At 56.4% G+C, this 20512-nt stretch overlaps 1 protein-coding gene across 1 annotated transcript; it reads right to left on the bottom strand.

Annotated features, from left to right (window-relative positions):
- Window positions 1–1371: 1371 nt before the first annotated feature.
- SFRP1 (secreted frizzled related protein 1) lies at window positions 1372–18368 on the bottom strand. The gene is made up of 3 exons (XM_013194369.3): window positions 17745–18368; window positions 12720–12797; window positions 1372–4806 (listed from the first exon to the last, which is right to left on the bottom strand). Exons 1-3 carry the CDS (start codon window positions 18277–18279, stop codon window positions 4484–4486), a joined length of 936 nt encoding a protein of 311 aa, XP_013049823.3. The 5' UTR covers window positions 18280–18368; the 3' UTR covers window positions 1372–4483.
- Between the last annotated feature and the right edge of the window lie 2144 nt (window positions 18369–20512).

Here is a 20512-nt window from a genome sequence, read left to right as displayed (position 1 = left end):
AGCTCCTGTGCCCGTGCCTGCTCTAAAACACTCACATATCAGCGCTCTTTAACAGGGCCTGTGCACTTCTATGCTCTCCATCACAATTATGTCTCGAGTATTTGCCCTTAAAAACTTTGATGTGTAGCTTGGGCTGCTCCCCTCACACCTCGGAGGTAAATGAGGCATGCAAAGGCCCTGAAGCAGTGCGGAGCTCTGCCAAGCACGTAGCAGTCCCTGGTGCTCCCAGCTGCAGCCCTCACCACTTCGTGCTGCAGGCACCGATGCCACGAGGAGCTCTCCGCAGGTCCCCGAGCGGGGCTCTGGCCCTGAGGCCTTCTCCTGGGTGAGCCCCCAGGACTTTGTACCGCACTGTGCAGTCAAGACAGAGCTGGGAGCACCGTGGCTCCCACACCACGTCCCGCAGGCTCTGGCAGTGCCTCCCAGAAGCGCAGGAGCCGCCGGCACTCGCTGTCTTCACCTGCATGCCACCGTCTGCTCCAGCTCCGCAGTGCCAGCCCCATCGCCCCTCCGCCTCCCTCCCTGCCAGGGTGCTCTGCTGACAGCCCCCAGTGCAGCAGGAGGCGCAGAGCCACGCCGCGCCACGACCCCCGTCCTGCAGCCTTGCCCCTTGCCCGGCACGACTCACCCCACGTGGCTCTCGCACTCCCAAACCTCTTTGGAGACCGCCCAGGCTGCACCGCAAGGCAAAGTCTCCCAGTCTGGGCTCCTCTGGCAAGGATGCATCAGTGGGGAGCAAGGGGCTTGGCCTGCGAGAAGCCTCTTCCCTCCCCCCCCATCCAAAAAGTTGCTGTTGTATAAAAATACCAACTACCAGCACCATGCTGTTTTGGGCTCGGGACAGTGGGGGCTCAGGCAGTGTTGCCTGCAGACGGGGAGGGTACTGACAGGCGCCTTCCACCACCGCTGGGTTTATGGCATCTTGTTAGCTAGCAGGCCGCCAGCTCTTGCCCCAGCATTTTATTATTGAAAAGCTATGGCAGTTTTCCTTCAATAATCTGAAGTTGTAGCATGGGACACAGTGAAGCCACATTACTTTTCACTGACATGAAGTTAAAGAGAACTGGACAATAACGAGATAGGCTGAACGGCCGAAAGCGTAAATCATATTATACTGTAAACACAAATGGAATGAATGCAAGAGAAGAACATGCCAAAAATCTCACGTGGGGACTTCCGTTACTGGGACCAACTGTCTCGATCTTACCACCTGCTTTACAAAGACAAATGCGGGTGCTTTAAGACCAGAACATCGTTGCTGTAAGCATGCAGCACGTGCACCCGTGAAGGACCTGGGGTCTAGCACGGCCACCCCAAGCATCCCATCACATCAGCCACTCTGCAGCCACCTCTGACAGCACCAACGCAGGATAGAAAACAACATCTCTTTATAAAAAGGGGTGGAGGGGGGGATCACATTGTAATTCATTAATTCAGCAATTTTAGTTAAGTGAACATTGATACATGGAAGAAAAAGCATAAAAATACAGAACCGACATTAGGCTTGAAAATAAATGTAAGTCATAACATCAAAAACAGCTGCTAAAATAACATACTGCGAACACTAGCATCCCACCAGCTACAGCAATGAAAAGCCTTACACTTGTTCAGTGCTGCGAGGTGGCTCTTTACAGTGCTGATTTTCACTCGTCTTTTACATTTTTTCTTTCTCAAAACTTCCAAACAGAAAAGGCATCCCCTCCAATCTGCCACACTTTTCTAAATTAACTATCTAAAATTACATTAAAACAAAAGATACCTTAACTGACTAAAACATGATGTTACATCAAACATATTTCTTTTAGTTCTGTTATTTTTATCAAAAACCTCCATATACAAAGAGAGTACAAAGGGAAGAGAGCGATGCATAGTCAATCCGCCAGCTAGATCCATGCAGGAACTGCTGACAGATCACAGAGCAGTTAGGCAAGAGAATGGTACAATTCCTGTCCAGGTACGTGGAAACATCCAAAATACTGTGTCTGAAATACGACGTGTGAATCCGCTCAGCTGCTCTGATCTGCTTCTCAAGGACAAACACACAGGATCAGAGGGCTGTTTAAAGTAACTGATAGAGCAGCCAGTAACATACAATTATAGTATGCTTTTAGCCTGTAATTACAGTGATAATTTCTTCTTCCCCCAAGCGACGTGGAGGAACGGGACTTCTTCAGCCCTGGATGCAGCCAGGAGGATCGCTGCTGCCCCTTGCCCCCTGATGCCGCACACTGGCACGGCCACCAGTGGGAAGGGAGCTCCCGGGCAGCTCTGACCGAGTCCATGAGACGACGAACAAAACAGCTGCAAAGACAAAAAGGCACCTTTCCTGGGTACTCTCTTATTACCAGTTCTTCCCAGCTGCTTGTGGAAAACCAAAGCACCAGCAGCACTAACAAACTCATGTGCGTCGCTGCACGCTGCGTGCTGGTGTGAGGGAACACAGTGCTGCCCCGTCTGTATGAGCCGCCTCTGAAGCCAGGCGTTCAGGCTCAAGGGCCACTGGTGGAAATCAAGCAGCTCTGAGCAGTGGCTCTAAACACACATGAACTGATTTTCCCTTTTATTTGACATTTCCTGCTGAAATACGTATTTTTAAAACACTAAATCAAAGCCCACTTTTCTAGAAGTGGCCAGCAGGACGCATACAAGCAGCCTGGTGAGAGCGTGAAGATCCCAGCCCAACTAAACCTTTAAGCATCTCTCTCTGATGCAGAACCAATTCCTGTCCTGCACTGCCACTCGGTTGCGGGAAGAAACTGGCTGGTGCCACGGGTGCACCGAGAGAACCGTGCTGGTAGCTCAGAGGGTCCCAACTGCAGGCCACGGCCTCCTTCTGATGAGGCTTCGTTTGTCCGCCTTCCCCATCAGTTGGCCTCATCAATCCGTGGTGCAAAAGCTTAGAGTGTTTTTTGTTTTAATTCACTGATAAGGTACACTGTCTACAATGATTAATTTTGCATCAAAGAAACAACACTACTACACATGGTGGTCTAAGACAACTTTGTGGGATTTTCTATAGAGTTCACATCCTAACTCCAGCTCTCTGGTAGTTTTGAAACACCATTCATCGGGGTGCTTGGCTTATTCATGGCATTCATCTACAGTAAAATCCACATCTCAAACCCCGTAAAGGGAATAAACAGCACTCCTGAGCTACAAAATAATTAATTCACCAGCTTTGAGCAGGGTTGGTTTAAACCTCAAAAATGAGTTTTTGTTATTTCACTTAACTGCAATGCAACAGGATTATCTCACATTGCAAGATATTCATTCTCTTAGAGCAATCATGATTGATGAGAATAATGAATGGAAGCAGGATCGTATAATTAATGTGGAGCAATATGGGTCTATGGGAAAGAGAACTTGTCCAATTAATGGAATAATGAATTTCAGCTTGGTCGATAAATGCAATCATTTGGATGCAATAGTCTTTGTCTTTCATAAATGACTTGACCTCGTGCTAACATGACATTTTGATTAAGGAAAAAAAAAAAAAAAACACAATGATATAAAGCCAAGTTGTCACACATCAAATGGACTGACGTCCAGACACCGATAGGTCCCACGGTGACTGCAGGGAGGGAAACGCGGAGATGATGCATTTCCTGCGGTGCTCCACGGGGACCGATCCTTGCCCTTCCGCAATCCGATATTTGGCCAGCAGCCTGAAGACACCATAAAAATATCACTGGTAAAGTGAGCAAGTGACACAAAAAGGAGGGGCTGGCCACGGGCTCTGCCAGCAGCGGGGCTGGCCACCAAGCAGCACGCATTTCCACAGGGACGAGGCCAGCCGGGCACGGGGCTCTGCCTTGGCGGGCTGGCACGGGGAGGCGCGAGGGCCGGGACCTCTCCCATCCAGCCGACCAAGGCACCACGAGGATGCCAGGGCTCAGGCCCAGACCAAAACAAATTTAGACTAGAATGTTGTTTGTTTGTTTTACAGCGAGGGCAATTAGCTATTAGGAGGTTTTATCCGAGGTTGTGGCAGATTCTCCGTCACTCATTTATTAACTTTTACCGTCAGGATGGGATGTTTTTCTAACAAGCTGGCTCTGGTTCAAACAGGAATTAACTCAGGGTGCTCTTGCAGCCATGAACACAGGAGGAAAGTGGTCACAAGTGTCCTTTCTGCAATCATGCAATTGACAACTTCACACCCCGCTGCCTGCCCTCTTTACCTGACAGCTGCTGTTTAAAGGAAGTTACAGATCCTTGCAGCAATAGGTCTTTGGCTACTGCAGATGCAAATAGTCTGTGACCTCAGAGACTGCTCAGTGCTCGCTCATCACACTCGCATGCTCTGGCAGTCAGGAGAATGCCGGCGGGGGAATGCGGGAGGGCTGGGGCCTGGGGAGGAAGCTCTGAGAAGGACGAGGAGGAACAGGAGGGGCTCGGCCCCTGCGTGCCCACGGCAGAGGGAGCGAGGCTGGAAGCGCCATGCCCGGGGCGCGGGCCAGCAGCTCTCCCGCCGCCCGCTTCATCACTTGAAGACGGATGGAAATGTCGGGCAATCTGGTGACTTCATCTTCTTCATGAACTTCTTGAACTCTTTGTTCTTCTTGTCCCACTTGTAGATGGCCGTCAGCAGGTACTGGGTCTTCACCTGGCGGCCCATGATCAGGAAGTAGTGGCCGAAGTTGTCCAGCTGATGGCAGGGGCAGTCGGCGCCATTCTTCAGGAACAGCACCAGCTTCTTCAGGTTCTTCTTCCTGATGGGCCCCAGCTTCAGCGCCTTTCTCTTCCGTGGGACGATCATCTTGTCCCCATTCTCCTTCTTCACTTCCTTTATGGTCATCTTCAGAGCTGAAAAACAAGCCCGGGAGAAGGGGAAAACAGAAAAGCCCTGAGCAGCCTTCACTCGCAAAGCGCTTGCCATCCACCCACCCGTGTCACCGCACTGCCCCCACAACGGGCGCTGCCGGGAAGGGGCCCCAGGGACAGCGGGTGCCAGGACAGCACAAGCAAAACCTTCCCTGTGACACCCGGGCCCCAGCTTGCCTGCAAGGCCGCAGTGCAAAGCCCCTCACCCCCTGAGGCAGGGCCGTGCCCTCCTGGCAGAGCACCAGCATAAGACATCGGCCTCTCTGCTTCCCGTCCCCCAGCACAAAACGTGCCAGGCACTCTGTATTTGGAAGGGAAACTCGTCCAGTGGAGCAACACAAACTTTGCTAGCAAAACATTGGCTGAGTAAGAACATGATTTCCCAGCTTTAGCACACGGACAGACTCTTACAAGGGCCATTTAAAAGGTCAGCCTAGCTCCTCAAACATTCAAACATTTGTGTACAGTCACTCCTGGCCTCGGGCGCCCATGAAACAAGTTCCCAAGCACCGAATGTGTCTACGTGAGAGCAGCAAAGCCCATGAAAGCACCCGTGCCCGATGGGGAAGCAGGGAGCAGCCAGCAGCACAGGCACCTTCCCCAGCAAAGGGAGGTAATCCCATACGACTCCCATAGAAAATATCTTCCTCTTTGGGCTCAGCATTTTCCTGAGTTAATCACAACCCAAATTAAAATAATAATAATAACAATAATGTTCCCTTGCCCTGACCATGAAGAGGAATTTAGTATGCATGGGAAAAATGATGAAAATGTGTTGTACATTAAAGTATCACTTCTGTGCCATTTGGCTCTGCCTCATTTGGGGGGAAAAGCACATATGGCCAAAAATTACTAACATATTTCCATCATTTGGGAGTTTACTTCAAAGTTGCAGATAAATAGCGCTTGGATAGGTGATTAATTGTCTGCTGTCCCTTTCCATTTGATTCTCAGATGTGTGTGTAGCAGACAGCACTGCAAAAGCCCTGGATTCTGGCAGGGAGAGGAATCCCCCGCAGCACTGTTCCTTGAAGTCCTGCTCTGCTGGATCTTGTAGTAATAAATACACATTGCCTCTGGACGGCAGCTCTGTTCACCGTTCCAGACACAAATGGCAACAGCACAGTGCGATGACAATCCCGAGAACGCAGCAGAGTCTGCGTATTACCCTCACACTCCCAGCCACTGCACTGGCAAAAGAAATAATGGTATTTATCTGCCCGTGTGCTAAAAAGGTCTACTGTTTGCCAAAAGCCCTGTTGTGTTATACTGTTACTGTACAAGAAAGTAATCCCGGACTGGAAACCTAAGTGAAACTTTAATTCCATCTGTTTTTCAAATTCAGGATGTCCGAGGAACTAAAGAGATGCAAGCTTTAAAGGAGCTAAAGACACTGAACCAGGTTAATTTGCAATGAATCTGGAAAACAGAGCAAGTAGTTTACAGGCAGCTCTAAGCTCCATGACATTACTTGGGCAGCAACAACAGCATTCCTCAAAATGAGCCTCAATTTCTTTATCAGTTCTGACTTTGAACTCTTGCACTGAGCACAGCAGCTTCCAGCAGTGTAATACCCATAATTAGAGACTTTTTCCAAAGTGGCTTGTTTGCAAATTGCTTTGCTGCGATTGCTGCAAGTTTAGAACCTTGTTGCTAGAGGAAGAAAACAAGCTGGCAGCTAGCAGAGGTGTTGTTCTGCTCCAAGTATCATAGTCTACAGAAGACAAGGAGGGTCTGGAAATCCCGTGCCTTGGGAGCTCGCAGCTCCCTGCCTTGCACAGCAGCAGTTGTCTCTGCAAGCCAGCAATGCAGGTTCAGGGGCATGGGAGCTGCCCAGGTGAACCATAAATCCAGATGGGGACTAGAAAATGTATCCAAGTCTCACTCCTGCAAAGCAGCGCTCAGAGCCACGATCAGAGACTCCTGGGCACGAGGGGCAGGTTTCACACGCAGCCAGATGGGCACGCAGCTCCTGCACTTTCCATGCACATCAGAAAGGCAGCACCTGGGATGGGTGCTGCTCCCCAGGGAGGATCCAAAGCCACGGGCTTTGAAGGCTCATCAGCGCCTTTCTCAGCCACAAGCCCACCTCCCCCTTCACTCCAACCGACCAGCAAATCTTTATCATCAAACCCGGCAGCCACCAGAGATGTGGCGGCAGACGAGCGCCTTTCTCTGCCATCCCAGCAGTAGCAGTGGCCAGTTGCAGCACCCACCCCGTGGGACTCTCCCTTCCCCTCCACTCCAGCAGCGAGCACGCCGCAGGGCCGTGCATCTGACCCACTCCTGCAGGGTGCACAGAGAGGTTTTGTTTTGGGGCCGCATCTGGTCCTGAAACGTCCTCCTCGTGAGCTGCTGGCAGGCAGGCGAGGCGTGGAGGCAGAGCACCAGGGAAAGCCAGCGTCCAGCCACCCACCCCAAGGGCTCTTCCCAGAGAACAGAAGTGAAAGCTTTATTCGGGCTGGGAGGGAACAAAAAACACAATAAAGGCAGATTTCAGGATCTAATTTGGGACTCGTCAGCCGTCAGCCACGTTGCGTTGACAGCAGCACAAGTCCTCCCGGGGTGCTAAACCCAGGCTTGCCCTCACTCAGCCCTGGTGCCAAGAGGCTGTGGTCCCTGCCCGGGCACTCGCTGCCAGCCAGGACAGGCAGTGCCAAATGCCTGGCTCCCACAGCAGCTCCGGGGCTGACGCTGCTCCCTCGAGCCCAGAGCCGAGCCACACCGACACATAAAAGCACATCCCTGGGGCTGTCCTCGCCACCTGGAAAGCCTGAGACCCTGTGCCACAGAGGAGGGCAGAACCCTTTCCCCCAGCGCCCTGTGCATCCCCCCAGGTTTACCCTGATGCCCAGATGCCGCGGGAGGGGATGCAACAGGGAGAGGGCGCAGGGCAGTGCCCCACTGCTGGCCACGGCTCCCCAAGCATGGGGCGAGACCCTCGCCTGTGTAACGCTCACCCCACTGAACCACAGCAGGAATTTGGCCCCAACTACAAACAGCTCCTATCAGACCGTAGCATAGCTCTGCTATCTCTAACGCAGAGAGAGGGGAGCACTGAGGATATAAAAATGTCTTCTTTATATCTACTAAAATGAAGCAGGATATATGAAAGTGTTTGTTCACTCAGAGCAAAATTACTTGTGGCAGCAAGAGCTCCAAGGAGAGCAAAGGCTCCATGGAGATGGTTGGGGTCCAGCCTGAAAGCACAGCTTGCACTGCGTCACTTGAAACACCCTCATCGGTACCTCTGCAGCTCCGGCTTTCCAGTCCTGCTCACACAGAGGGAAAAGGGGAAACCCAACCTCCCAGACAAACTGGGAGCGCTGCCAGTGCCCCTGGGAGCAAAGCACCCTCCTACCCTCCACGAGGGCTCAGCACCATGCACGGCACAAAAGCAAACCCTCTCCCGCATCACTCTTGCTCACTCACCAGGTGAAAGTCCTGGGCACCGCAGGACCGCGGCCACAGGCTGTGATGGTGCAACACGGGGCACCCTGCGAGACACGCAACAGGCAGGCACCGCTGCAGCAAAGTGCACCCAAGCGCCCTCCCAGCAGCTGGAAAGACAACCTCCCCCTGCCCGGCACAGCCCTGCTGAGTAAGCTCCCACTTTCACAGCTGCACGGCAATGCCCGCGCCCCCCCTGCCCCGGCCCCTCCAGCCCCCCTTCGTCAGCACGCAGGAGCCTGGGACTCCATCCCCACTGCTCTCCCGCACGCGGGCAGGGGCCCCGCTGCAGCACCCTCAGGGGCAGGGAAGGGAACGTGAGAGAACGGAAAGCTCTGCTGTTCCTTCAGCCTCACTGCTCCTTCCTTTAGAAATCACTCAGAAGAAGGAAACCTGCCAGAAGACACATTAGGGCTGTAACAGGAGAAGGCTGCAGGCAAGGAACTGTCAGTCAAGGAAAAAAATAAACAGCATGTATTGATTGTACTGCAGTCTCCAGTGCAGCAAGAGCCCGTTCAGCAGGATCCCCTCAGACCCCAGAGAAAGGGCAGAAACAATAAATAAAATCAGCAAGAGAAAGAGAGTGGAATGAACTCCAGGAGAGCGTGTGGCCAGCCCAGCCCGCACAAAGAGTAAGAAACAAAACCTGGCTGCAGCCCAGGGAGGTGCAGGGGGGGCACAGGAGGGCACTCGCACTTCATCACGCCTCCATCGCCGTGTCCCTGGCACACCAGAGCTGCACCAAAACCTGAACTGCAATTAACCCGAGCGTGCTTGCCGGCCCCCCCGGCACTGCTCTGTGCCCCAGGAAGGTCCCACAGCCCCGCTCCATGCCTGGCAGACGCTGCTGCTGCTGCCTGCTCCCAGCCCCAGCTGCGGGGCAGCAGCCACACAAAGCCAGAGGTGCGCCAGGACCGGGGAACACTCCTGCCGCGAGCGAGCCAGCAGCGAACGAGGTACGGTGCTGCGAGCTGCTGGGTCAGAGCACGCTCCCCTTTCCCGGAGGGGCTCTGCTGGTGCTGCCGAGGAGAAGAGAGGAGACAGCTGCTGGACGCTGCTGAAAGAAAGAAAGGAGAAGCTAACCTCCGGGTGCCTCCACCGGCAGGCAGGACGCAGCCAGCCCCGCAGCCGGGCTGTGCCCACTCTCAGAGGAACCACCAAGCTGTCGCACAAGCGGGGCTGCCCTCAAACCAGCACCGAGAAGCCACGTTCAGCACCGCTCAGACAGATCCAAACCCAGAGTCCTGCTCACCCACGAGGCCGGCAGCCCTGCCGGCACCAGCACCTTTCCCAGGCCCCCTCTCCTGCCCAGGGACAGAGCTCCCTTTCCCTTTCCGTGTTCACAGCTGGAGCCAGAGCTCCTCCTCCCTGGGCCTCAAGAGCGACATCGTGCCCAGGGCTGTTGCACAGCTGCCTCCCGCCCCAGCAGGCCACACATCAGCAGTGGGCAAAGCACCCCGCACCTCACAAGCCGCTGGGATGTACGTGAAGCCTGCGGTAACATCATCATGAGGATCAGCAAGGAAGAGCTGGTGAGCAGGACCCACCAAACAGCTGCCCCTTGCAGCACATGTTAGTTTAAACATTTATTGTATGTGTCTGGCTTTGATGAGGATCTGTAACCTGTCAGTTGCCAGTGTTTACCTTGGTGGATGTGCATGAGAAATCTCAGTCTGAATGGCTGGGAGTTTATTTTAGTGCCAGATAAACAGCTCTCCTTGAGAAATTGCCCCTGTGACAGTAACCCCTGAAGACTAAACAGAGATCTAAGAACCATGCACTGTGCTTTGAGAAAACTTCCTGAAGTCAATTCATCCTTTGCCAGCTGCTCTCCATAGGCTGGGACATCCCCAGGAGCACCCTGCCCCATCTTCCCTTGGAGCAGAGGGAAGACTCGCACTGCATCCCTTCCTGCACACCAGCTCCCCAGGTGGCTACAGGCTGGCACATCTGGAGACAGCGTTACATGCACCCAGGAATTCTCCTGGACGGGGAGGAAAAACACAGCGACAGAAGGAAGAAAATACCATGCAAATGAACTTTTCCACTGCTATTTGTTCTGGTGACAAGGGAGGAACAGGGGAACAAAAGGATATCCAAGATGCAACCAGCTTTCCATTGTGAAGAAAGAATGATGCTTCACACGCAGCAGACACCAGTTGCGTCCTGCTCAGTTGCATTCGGATTTTTCTACTGTAGGAAGGTCATCATGTCTTCACAAAAAAAAAAATTGAGATAAAAGAAAGCAGCGATGGGAAGGAGAAGGAATAGAAGCAACCTCAGCATCAGCAAGAGCTCTGATGTGTTTAAAGACTAAAGCTATATGTTGGAGTCATGCTGGTACACAGAACAAAGAACAATCCCAAATTGCTTGCAATGGCTTGAAAAAACACCAGACTCTGCTTCAGCAGAGAAAACAAACAGTTCTAAACAAAGCTTGGAAAATACGCTGCTCTGGGGGGCAGGCAGGTGTGCTCATGCAGTAGCAGTGCCTGGCATTGCAACTAAAGCGATCCTGCCAGGCCCGAGGCTCATACAAGCTGGTTTAAACCTGGCTGCCTTCGTCTGTGCCAGCTGCTGCCACCTAAGCACGGGCACGGGACAGCGGGGGACAGCGCAGGGCTGCAGCCCCCTGCCAGTGAGCTCCCGACACCGCAGAGCCCCCGGCAGCGCAGAGCCAGCCCCGGCACCCAGCCATGGAGCTGGCCCCGCTCCTTCCCTCCAGTGGGGGGACCCATCCCCGCCACCCCCAACCACAGCAGGGCCGAGCCCGCAGCAGGAGGAAGGTTTCTGTGAAAGCCTTCGCAGGAGTTTTGGATTAACTGGGGGTATGCACGGCAGTCGATGTCGCTGCTGTTTGCTGCTCCGCTGCTGCTCAGCAACTCTGGCCACTCGCCACAGCCCTACCCAGGGAGCGCCTGCCAAGAAATATTTCCACCCTCTGGATTGTCACCACAAAAGTTCTCCATAGCCAGCCTACACTGCGGGCAAGTCAGTGTCTGAAGCCCCTCTACCAACCCCACAAATACTTCTGGTTTGGCCTCTCCTGCCGCTCGTGCAACTGCCCCGCAGTGCGGGGAGGATATGTAACAGCAGAGGCTGATGACAAGCACGCAGCTATGCCTGTGCAACACAGCAAAAGATGAAGGCCTGGGAATGGAAGACCTCCCCTGACCCTCCCAGGGACTTGGTACCTGTCCTGTTGGTCGCTCGCCCCTGGAGGCGAGGAGATGGGGAGCAGAAAAGGAGCAGAGCTGCTGGGGCAGCGCTCAGGGCCAGCTGGGCGCTTCCCGCATCAGCCAGGCTGCGGCACTGGATTCACGCACCCATCACCCGATCCAGCTGGAAGTACGCACGTTCCTGAGAAACTATTACATGGCTGCTCCTGTTGATGCTTTTCCCTGTTACAAGAAGTCTGCACTGAACTTAGGACATTTGGCATACCAAATCTGCAGGAGAGTTGAGAATTCATTTCCAGCAGAAAGGGTAATACCTGCATGCAGAGCAGGTTTGGGTTTGCATAGCATGCTCTGGCACAGGGCACATTCAAGTGCTAATCCCCGAGGAATGCACACCTTGTTCAATATGCCTTTAATAACTTTCCAGGAAAGCTACATACACCAGCAAGGATGTCAAAACCAGTTAATTCTGCGCTTGATCTGAAAAAGCTACTTTTCCCTGCAATACTTTTCGTTGTTGTGTTTTTTTCTTTCTTGTTTTTTTTTTTTTTTCCTTTCTTTTTTTTTTAAAATGGAGTTCTGTTTACCTGTGATTGTCTGACTCACTCACAAGCCATAATGGATGTAGGACACAGCTTTGAAGTAGCCCTGTATTCTCTCCCTCACTGCTCAGCCTTAGCAAGACAAGGGCTTGCTCTTGGTTTTTACACCTGGACTTGACAAGCAGAGCGTAACTTCGCTAAAAGAGACCCAGGGCTACAAGGAAGCCGGGCAGGAGAGATGTCCAGGCACAACCCCCCACAGAGCTGCCGGCCGCGCTGCAGCACCAAGGCCGGGGGTGATGCCAAGTGCAGGCACCACGCTGCAACCAGGACCCCAGCCCCTGCCATCCCCACCGGGCTGCCCAGCAGGACACGTCCCCGGACACGTGGACACGTCCCTCTCTCCGCGCACCGACAGTGACATCTAGAGGCACGCTCGCCTCCGGGCAAGGACTGCAACTGTCCGCAGGCACTCCCGGGATGGGCAGGGAAACTGAAGCAGCTGTGGCACCCTGCTGGTGCCCGGGTTCCTGCTTGGGGGGCAGGGGGGAGATGCCCTCCAGGCACACCGTGCACCCAGCCTGCTGCCCTGGGCACTGTCGCGGCCGGCCCAGATGTCTGGAAAGGGAGCGGGACGCTCTCGTGCCAGGGTACCAAGTGCCTCCTCCCTTCCGCGCTCCAGAGCCCTGCCGTCGAGGAGAAGCAGCAGGAACACTTTCCTTACCAAACTCGCTGGCACACAGATGCTCAACAATGGCTTCCGACTTCATCTCGTTGTCGCAAGGGGGACACACAGTCGTTCCTGGTGAGAGGAGACAAGAGGTGATGAGGAGCAAGCTCAAGAAGCACCGGAGGGCTGGGCTGCACACGCTTTCAGAAAACACGTGCCCTGGGGTGCCAGGTCCCAGCGCTGCAGGACCGGGCAGGAGCAGGCAGCTGCTGAGCTCAGGAGCACAGGGCTGGCACGGAGAGGGGCTTCCAGGGCCAGGCTCCCAGCCGGGGGCAACCACTCGTCACGGGGCATGGCAAGCTGCCTGCTGATGCTGCCTCCCTGCAGCGTGCCAAGCTGGCACGCGGTGCCCAGAGCACAGCAGGAGGAGGACCAGGAACGAGGACGGCTCACACTGCAAGGGGCGTCCCAGGCTGACAGCTGCCCCAGAGCCAGGCTAGGGCTCAGGACAGGCACAACCCAGGGGCCCTGCCAGATACCCAGGCATGGCAAGGGCCTCTCCTCCTTCCTGCTCCTCCCCAGAGCAGGGACGGCTTGGAGAGGGACACACACAGTTCTCAGGTGCACCGTTCCCCTCCAGCACGACCCCAAGAACAGCCATCCTCTCTTTGCTGGGACCCATCCTGGGAGGAGAGCTCAGCTCACCCGGAGAATAAAAAACTGTTTCCAGGTCCCTGCCTCCCGCCTGAGCAGAGACCACCCAGCAGCACAGACGCAGATTTGTGCTACTGACGGATGAATTTATTGAGCTGGGAGATGCTGCTTCTGTTCTCGGTCCAGCAGAACGAAGGGCTCTTTCCCACACACGAGAGTTGTTCTCGGGAGCCGCGCTGCGGCACAACATCTGCCGGCCCCTGCGTGCAGACGGAGCGCTCGCCCCTCCAGCCCTGCGGCGCGGCCGGGCAGAGACAAGGGAGCAGCCTGCCAGCAGGAGGGGTGCGAAGCCAGACACCCCGCGCGGGTGGCGAGGGAGGCGCTGCCGCGACCCGCAGAGACCGCAGCACCGAGCCGCTCAGTCACAGATGCCCCACGGGACCTCAGGCGAGACGTTTGTTTTCCGTGCCTTGTTCTTCCCCCCCTGCCACCCAATCTGCTCTGTGCCAAGTGCTAATTCCTTGGGCCATGCACCGTGTTTTTATTAATCACATATGCCGAGCAACCGGCCTTCCAATCGTCCCAATATGCTGGTAACGAGGTGATCTTCACTGCACCCAAAAGCGGGCCTAACAATCCCATTCCTGGTATATCTGAGCTGGGTAGCATCCTCTTTCAAGACCCTAATATGCAATAGCCACTTTTATTAGCTTAGCCTACAGTGACACAGGCAGGAGGCAGCTTCTGGGACATGATGACATCCTCAACACTTTATTTTTAAATGAATATTGCCATCCGGCCTGCACATTTAATGAGCTCATGATGAGGGAGCAGGGATGCCAGCAGGAGGCCCCACTGGTCCATCCCTGCTGCCACACCGGGGGGTGAGCTGTTGTGTGGGGCCACCCCAAGCCCACGTCCCCTGAGAACGGCAGGGGTACCTGCCACGCACTGGCTGATCGCTGCAGATCCCATCCTGTAAGCCATTTCAATGTGCCTAAGTAGCCAAATCGCATGCTAGGAGAACGACTGAGCCCACCCGTGCCCAGCAAGAAAGCCACCATGACGCACACCCTGTGAGCTTTCCGCACACCCAAAAAAAGGGGAATAAGACTCATTGTTCCCTGCTGAAAAGACAGGCTTTGTTTTAGCTACACAGCCCTTCAGGATGCCGTAGCGCACCACAGTGGCAGGGACCTCCGGCTCCACTCAGGCAGGGGCAGCGCGCCCTGGGCAGCCCCTTCCACGGGCCCTGGGGGCTCCACATCTGTCCCCCCACAGCACATCTGAGCCGCTTGGCGCTCGCATCCTGCCAACACTCCTCTCGCCAGAGAAAAGTGCTTCCCCTTGGCTTCCCCAGCACCACAAGCGCCGCCAGCCCCCAGCGCAGCACTCGCCCTGCTGCCGGGCCTGCACCGCGTCCCACAGGGCTGCGAGCAGCCGCTTCACCCTGTGCCCCGAGGGGACGGGAACACCCACGGGCCACCCTGCCACGGTCAGAAATGCAAAAGCCAGAGGCACAGGCCGGCTCCCGCACAGCTCTGCGCCCAGCACGGCTGGTGTTTGGTGCAGCACAGGCCTCCCACTGTGCTCGTGGTACCCTGCAAGCACCCCAGGGCCAGAGTTCAGACCCCACCTCCTGACCTACGACGGCTCGGTCAGGGCCCATCGTCTGCATGTGACAGCTTTACTCAAGGCACAACATTAGCTTGTTTCCAGCCTGTTTTCTCCCTGCTGACCATTTTCTAATGCCTGGCTTTAGAGCCAGCTTACTCCAGGGGCAGGAGAAGGAATGTGTAATGCTATATTAATCTGCAACTCCCCTGATGCATCCTGTGGGCCTGCAGGCTTTACCGCCTTATGCTTAAGGAGAAAGGAATTCAGCAGGTCAGCTATTTGAGAGGCAGAAACAAATTCCAATTTTAAGGTGTTAATGGAGAAAAATACTGAAAGGGCTCGTTCTTATTAATGCTCAGAGAAAAGGGGGGACACTGTTGGGCTCTGACCTTCTTTAAATCAACAGCACCCAAAACCTACGAGGGCTCAGAGCTTGCACCGACAGAAAGCTGCAAGCCAGGGAGGGCTGTGCCGCAGCCGCAAGGTGTGCCATGGCAGGTCTTCTGCTGGGTGCCAGAGCAGGACTCGCTGGGCTGTACCAGACAACAGCAGGGGCTGCAGGCAGCTTGCAGGTTTGCTCTGCTTGCGCTCAGCTGCGTGGGGCTGAAGGGTCACAGCATGCAGCGCGCGGTGAGCAGAGCCTGTTCCCCCAGGCGAGGGTTATTCGTGGAATACACGCCAGCACGGCATTAGGGACACCTCAGCTGTCAGTTAGCACTAACTGCCCAAAACCTCACAGACCCAAGGACAGAAGGTCCAGCCCAGCTGATTACCAGAGAGCATCCCACCTCAACAAGTGTTTGTAGCCAAAGTGCTGGTCCCTTCCCAGAGCGGTGCCCCAGCCGACAGGACAGGCACGAGGGGCTCTGCCCCACTCTCCCCTGGAGCCCAGCTACACCAAGGCAGGAGCTTCTCTTGAAATGCTTGCGAGCAGCCAAGAGGATATGAAAATGGCTGCATAAGTTCTTCCACTGAATGTTCTGGAGTCTCCACACTTGCACAAGAATTTTAAAGACTTGCTTTCTGTAAACATCCTTGCAAACAAATTGCTCATTTTGAAGTGCATGGGACGTAAGTTTCTGAACCCGCACAGCAGACAGCGCGTTTATCGGAAGGGCTGTGACACTTTCTTGCAACACTCACCCCAGCTCCGGTTTCCAGTTCACTCAAAGCACATGTTGTTAATATCCCCTAAAGCCTGTGCAGAATGAGTCCTCTCTGCACCCCTGACAGGAGCAGAAGAAAATGCATGAAGGCCTCAAACCTGAGCTGATACAGCTTGTAATGAAGTCGCTTCAGTGCTGCCTGTGGTGCCTAAATACCATGCTGCTGGACACGTTAGCAGCACCAAAAGAAAGCAACACTATCCCACTCCGGTGCTGCTGCCAAGTCAGGTCTGAGAGTTCAGCAAACAGTAAGCTATTAAACTACACGAGAGAAAAGCCTAGCAGATGCTGCTCACCTAGAAAACATCTCGGGCTGTTACGTCCTCTAGCTGCAAACTAGCCCATTGTGGACTGCGGCAGGGCAGCCCCACAGGCAGCAGCTCCGGTCCAGCTGCCCAGCAGCACGCTTGGCTGCAAGTCCCTGGGGAATAAAAGCAACCTTCAGACCTGCTCACAGGACGTGACAGCGGTCTGGACCAAGGGTCTGGGTTCATACAGGACAGCAACCTCAGAGCCTTCCCTGAAAACAAAGAGCTTTGTCCAGCAATCGCATCAGTAAGCATGAGCCACGGTAAGGAAGCCAGCATGGCTACGGCTGTAGCACGGCTACAGCAGGAGCAGGCTGGGTCCCAGGGACTGGGAGCCAAACCTCGACCCCCGCCTGGCCCCCACCTGCCCTGGGTACCACTGCCAGGGTGCAACAGGGGGGCTCAGGTGCCCCCTGCGTGCTGCCCTGCCTGCAGCAAGCACTGGCCCTGGCGCCAGTCCCCAGCTCCAAGCCATCGCTCCCCACCTACCTCTGTCTTCTCTCTCTACAATCACCTTTCTCGTCAATTTTATGAGGTGCTCTAATGCAGACTGCCTAAGCTACCCCAGGATATTTATTTATTTAAAAAGTTTTCAGCAACAAGTGAGACTCATTGCAACTGACTGTAAACAAGCCAATCTGACACAAACAGACTTGCTGAGCACAATCAAAGCAAACACGAAACACACCCACTTGCTCCAATTGCTTCTTGATAAACCTCTTGCCTGCAGCCCCCTCTCCACCATACAGCCCCCTGAGAAGGCAGGGCTGGCTTTCCACGGCACGTGCATCCTCCACCGAGACTGCCGAGCCCCAGGTCTCCTTGGGAAGCGGGGTGTCCCTGCCAGGAGCATCGCCACCACCCATTCCCGCCAGGCGTTTTCTGCCATGTGCCAACAGGCACCCTCCCGCTGCTAAGGAGTGGCCGCAACGGGAGCCCAGCAGGGAAGAGAAGCTCTTCCCGTGGTGATGCAGCACCCGGAGGGCAGGCTCAGAGCCTGGTCCCGATGCCTGCACAGGGATCGGAGCAGCCATGCATCCACCACATCTCCCCCAGCTCCACCTGCCCTTGGATTTCTACTCCGAGAGGGAGGTGAGAAGCCAGCAGCGCATCCTGCCTTCCTCAGGATGGTGCAGACAGCAGCTGGGAGCAGCCAGCTCACAGAGCACTTGGAGGCAGCTGGGGAGAGCTGCTCCCAAGAAGCAGACCCCCGGAGAGCCTTGCCCTGCACAGGACCCTACCTGGCCCCACACAGCCACTTCCAGGCTGACGCCTGCCTCAGCAGCTCAGAAAAAAACACCAGAAGCGGGGCTCCAGCTCCGGTCGTGCCTTACCTTTGGGCCTGGAGACCTCAGTGGCATTTGGAGCTGTCATGGCAATGCAGACGTCGTCCTGGGGAAACTGGTCGCACTTGAGCATCTCTGGCCAGAAGAAGCCGAAGAACTGCATGACGGGCTCGCAGGAGTCGCGCACGGCCTCGCAGAGCCAGCGGCACGGGTACACCGGCCGGTCCAGGCAGACGGGGGCAAAGAGGGAGCAGAGGAAGACCTGGGTGCCCATGTGGCAGTTCTTGTTAAGCAGCGGCACCCAGCTGCTCGCCTGGTGCTTCACCTCGGCCATGGTCTCGTGGTCCAGCAGGTTGGGCAGCACCATCTTGTCGTAGCCCACGCTGTGGCAGAGCCGCAGGTCGGCCGGGATGGCCACGCACTGGTGCGGCTTGGTGTAGAAGCGCCCGCCCGGGTAGGGCCCCAGGTCGGACTGGTAGCTCACGTAGTCGTACTCGCTGCCCTCGCCGCACGCCAGCAGCCCGGCAGCCAGGGACAGCAGCGCCCGCAGGGCCGGCCCGCAGGCGCCCCGCACCCTGCCCATGGCTGCGCCCCGCGCCGCCGGGCTCGCCCTGCCCGCCGACGGCCCCGACGGCACCGCCCGCCGCTCCCCGAGACCCCCGCCCGGCGCCCCCCCCCGGGGACCCCTCCCCGCCCGCGCCCCCTCCCGGTGCCCGCGGCCCCCCCCGGTGCCCGCGGCCCCCCCCGTCGGACGCCCGCCGCCGCCGCCCCGCCCCGCCCGCAGCGCTCCCGCTCCCGGCCCCGCTCTGGCCCCGCCGCGCCGCGCCGCGGGTTTGTGCGCCCCCGGCAGCCAATCAGGGCGCTGCCGCCCGCCGCGCGCTCGCCCGCCGCTGTCAATCAGCGGCCCCGGGAGCCAATCGCGGCGCGGCCCGGCCCGGCCCCGCCCCGCCCCGCGCCGCCCCGGCCGGGCCCCGACGGCGCCGCGCCCGCGACGGGAGCTCCCGGCCCGGGGGAGCTCCGCGGGGACGCGCCCGGCCCGGCCGCGGCCGTGCCGCCGGGCTGCCCCGGTGCGGGAGCGGGCGGCTGCCCCGCGCACCTGCGGCGCGGGCGGCCGTCGGAAGGGGCTCGGGGAGGGCGGAGGCGCCGGGAGGGTCCCGCGGGCTCGGCCTCGTGAGCGCGGCCGGTAGCCCCGGCTTCCTCCGCGGGCATCCAGAGCCCGTGAGAGCCGGGGGCTGCTGCGCCGGGTCCCGCCGCCTCCGGGGCACCCCGGGGCGCGGCAGCCGGAGCGGCTCCGGGAGGCCCCTCGGCTCCCGAGCGGCTTTTCCAGGTCCAGATGTTGCTGAGAACGGGGCCGGGGCCGTGCAGACCTCGTTTCCCCAGGGACAAATTCCAACCCCAGCTACGGAATTTGCAGGAGAGCGAGCAGGGCTGCCGCGGAAAGCTGCTGCGGCTGGGCGGCCCGGCTGCGTCCTGCCGGGAGCTGAAGCTGCGCGGCGGCAGCACGCCGCGGGCACCCGGTCCCGGTGCCGCTCGCAGGCGGAGCGGGGCCCCTCGGCTGCAGCCAGGCAGGAGGAGCTGTCTCAGCCCCTGCAAGCACGAGATGCGGCCGTCAAGCAGCCCTCGTGCCAAGGCCCGCGTCTGAGCGAGCTCCCTAAGCTCCCTCCTCTGGACCCGCACAAAGCTCTGCTGCTGCCGCCGCCGTTTGCTCCAACAGCTTGTGCTATTTACTGCAGGAACCACACCTCACTGAGAGGTGAATGGACACGGCTCCGCAGCCTGGAAGCGTGAAAGAGCCGCTTTCACCTGAGGCCCAGCAGAAGAGAGCAGCCAGTTAGCACTGCTAATGAGGTGGAGAATTCAGCTGTAAACAGGAGAAATCCTCACCGTAAGGTGCCAGCCGATGAATGAAAAGGTGATTGGATGCAGCAGGCCCTCTCCTGCTGCGTGGGCGCAGGAAATGGCCGCAAAGCACCAGTCACTGCGCCACGAAACAGCTGCAAAATGGGCTTCTCACCCCTGGGAAAGTCTGACACCCTGGAATTGCTTTCACCAATACCAGTTTAAAAACACCGAAACATCTTTTGAGAATGTAGAAGACAACACAATGTCCAAGTAGCGTGCAGTACTGCAGTACACAGAACAGGACACGGATCTGCTTGAGGGCTGTTTGGCTGCATTTCTTTCAAGAATCTTTATTCGTAGCCAAGTGTTTCATTCTCAGGCACGAATGTCTGGTCCAGAACACAGACCCCAGCTCTTCTGGGGCACTCACTCAAAACCAAATTTTGCAAGTAACTCTCAATTTTTAACTGTAAAATCGCCGTTTCCAGTGATACAATAGGCATGCTTTGCTTGGCAGTGCTATAATCTTGCTATTTTAGATTGAGTAGTGTGATAGACACAACATAGCAAGGCAGACAAGATGGGGGCTTTGGAAGGCTGTTGTTCAAAAATTGGGGAGTTCTTCAAAGGCCACAGCAATAACACTGCAATAAAACTATAGTCAGGATTCTGGTTATCCCCAGCGCAACAAATACCACAGGGAGAAAGGTAAAAGTCTTTCCAGAGATGTGTTGCGCCACATACCTAGAGCGTCCCACACTGGTTCCTGGGCTGGCTGCATCCCCGATGCACGGCGCAGCAGCTGCTGCGCTCCAAGGGCTGCCTGCCACAGCTCAGCTCTCCTCATCCAAGCAGGAGAGCTCCAAGATGGTGTGCCTTTGTTGCTAAAGCCATCCACGCTGAAAGCCTGGACAATTCTTGTCCTCAGCCCAGCAGAAGTCTTTGCTGGCTGCCTTCTTTTCTGTATTTGATAA

This window comes from Anser cygnoides, chromosome 26 (assembly GCF_040182565.1).
Source record: "Anser cygnoides isolate HZ-2024a breed goose chromosome 26, Taihu_goose_T2T_genome, whole genome shotgun sequence".
Lineage (NCBI taxonomy): Eukaryota > Metazoa > Chordata > Aves > Anseriformes > Anatidae > Anser > Anser cygnoides.
Note: the sequence above shows the minus strand (reverse complement) of the source record. Positions and strands in the feature narration are given on the sequence as shown.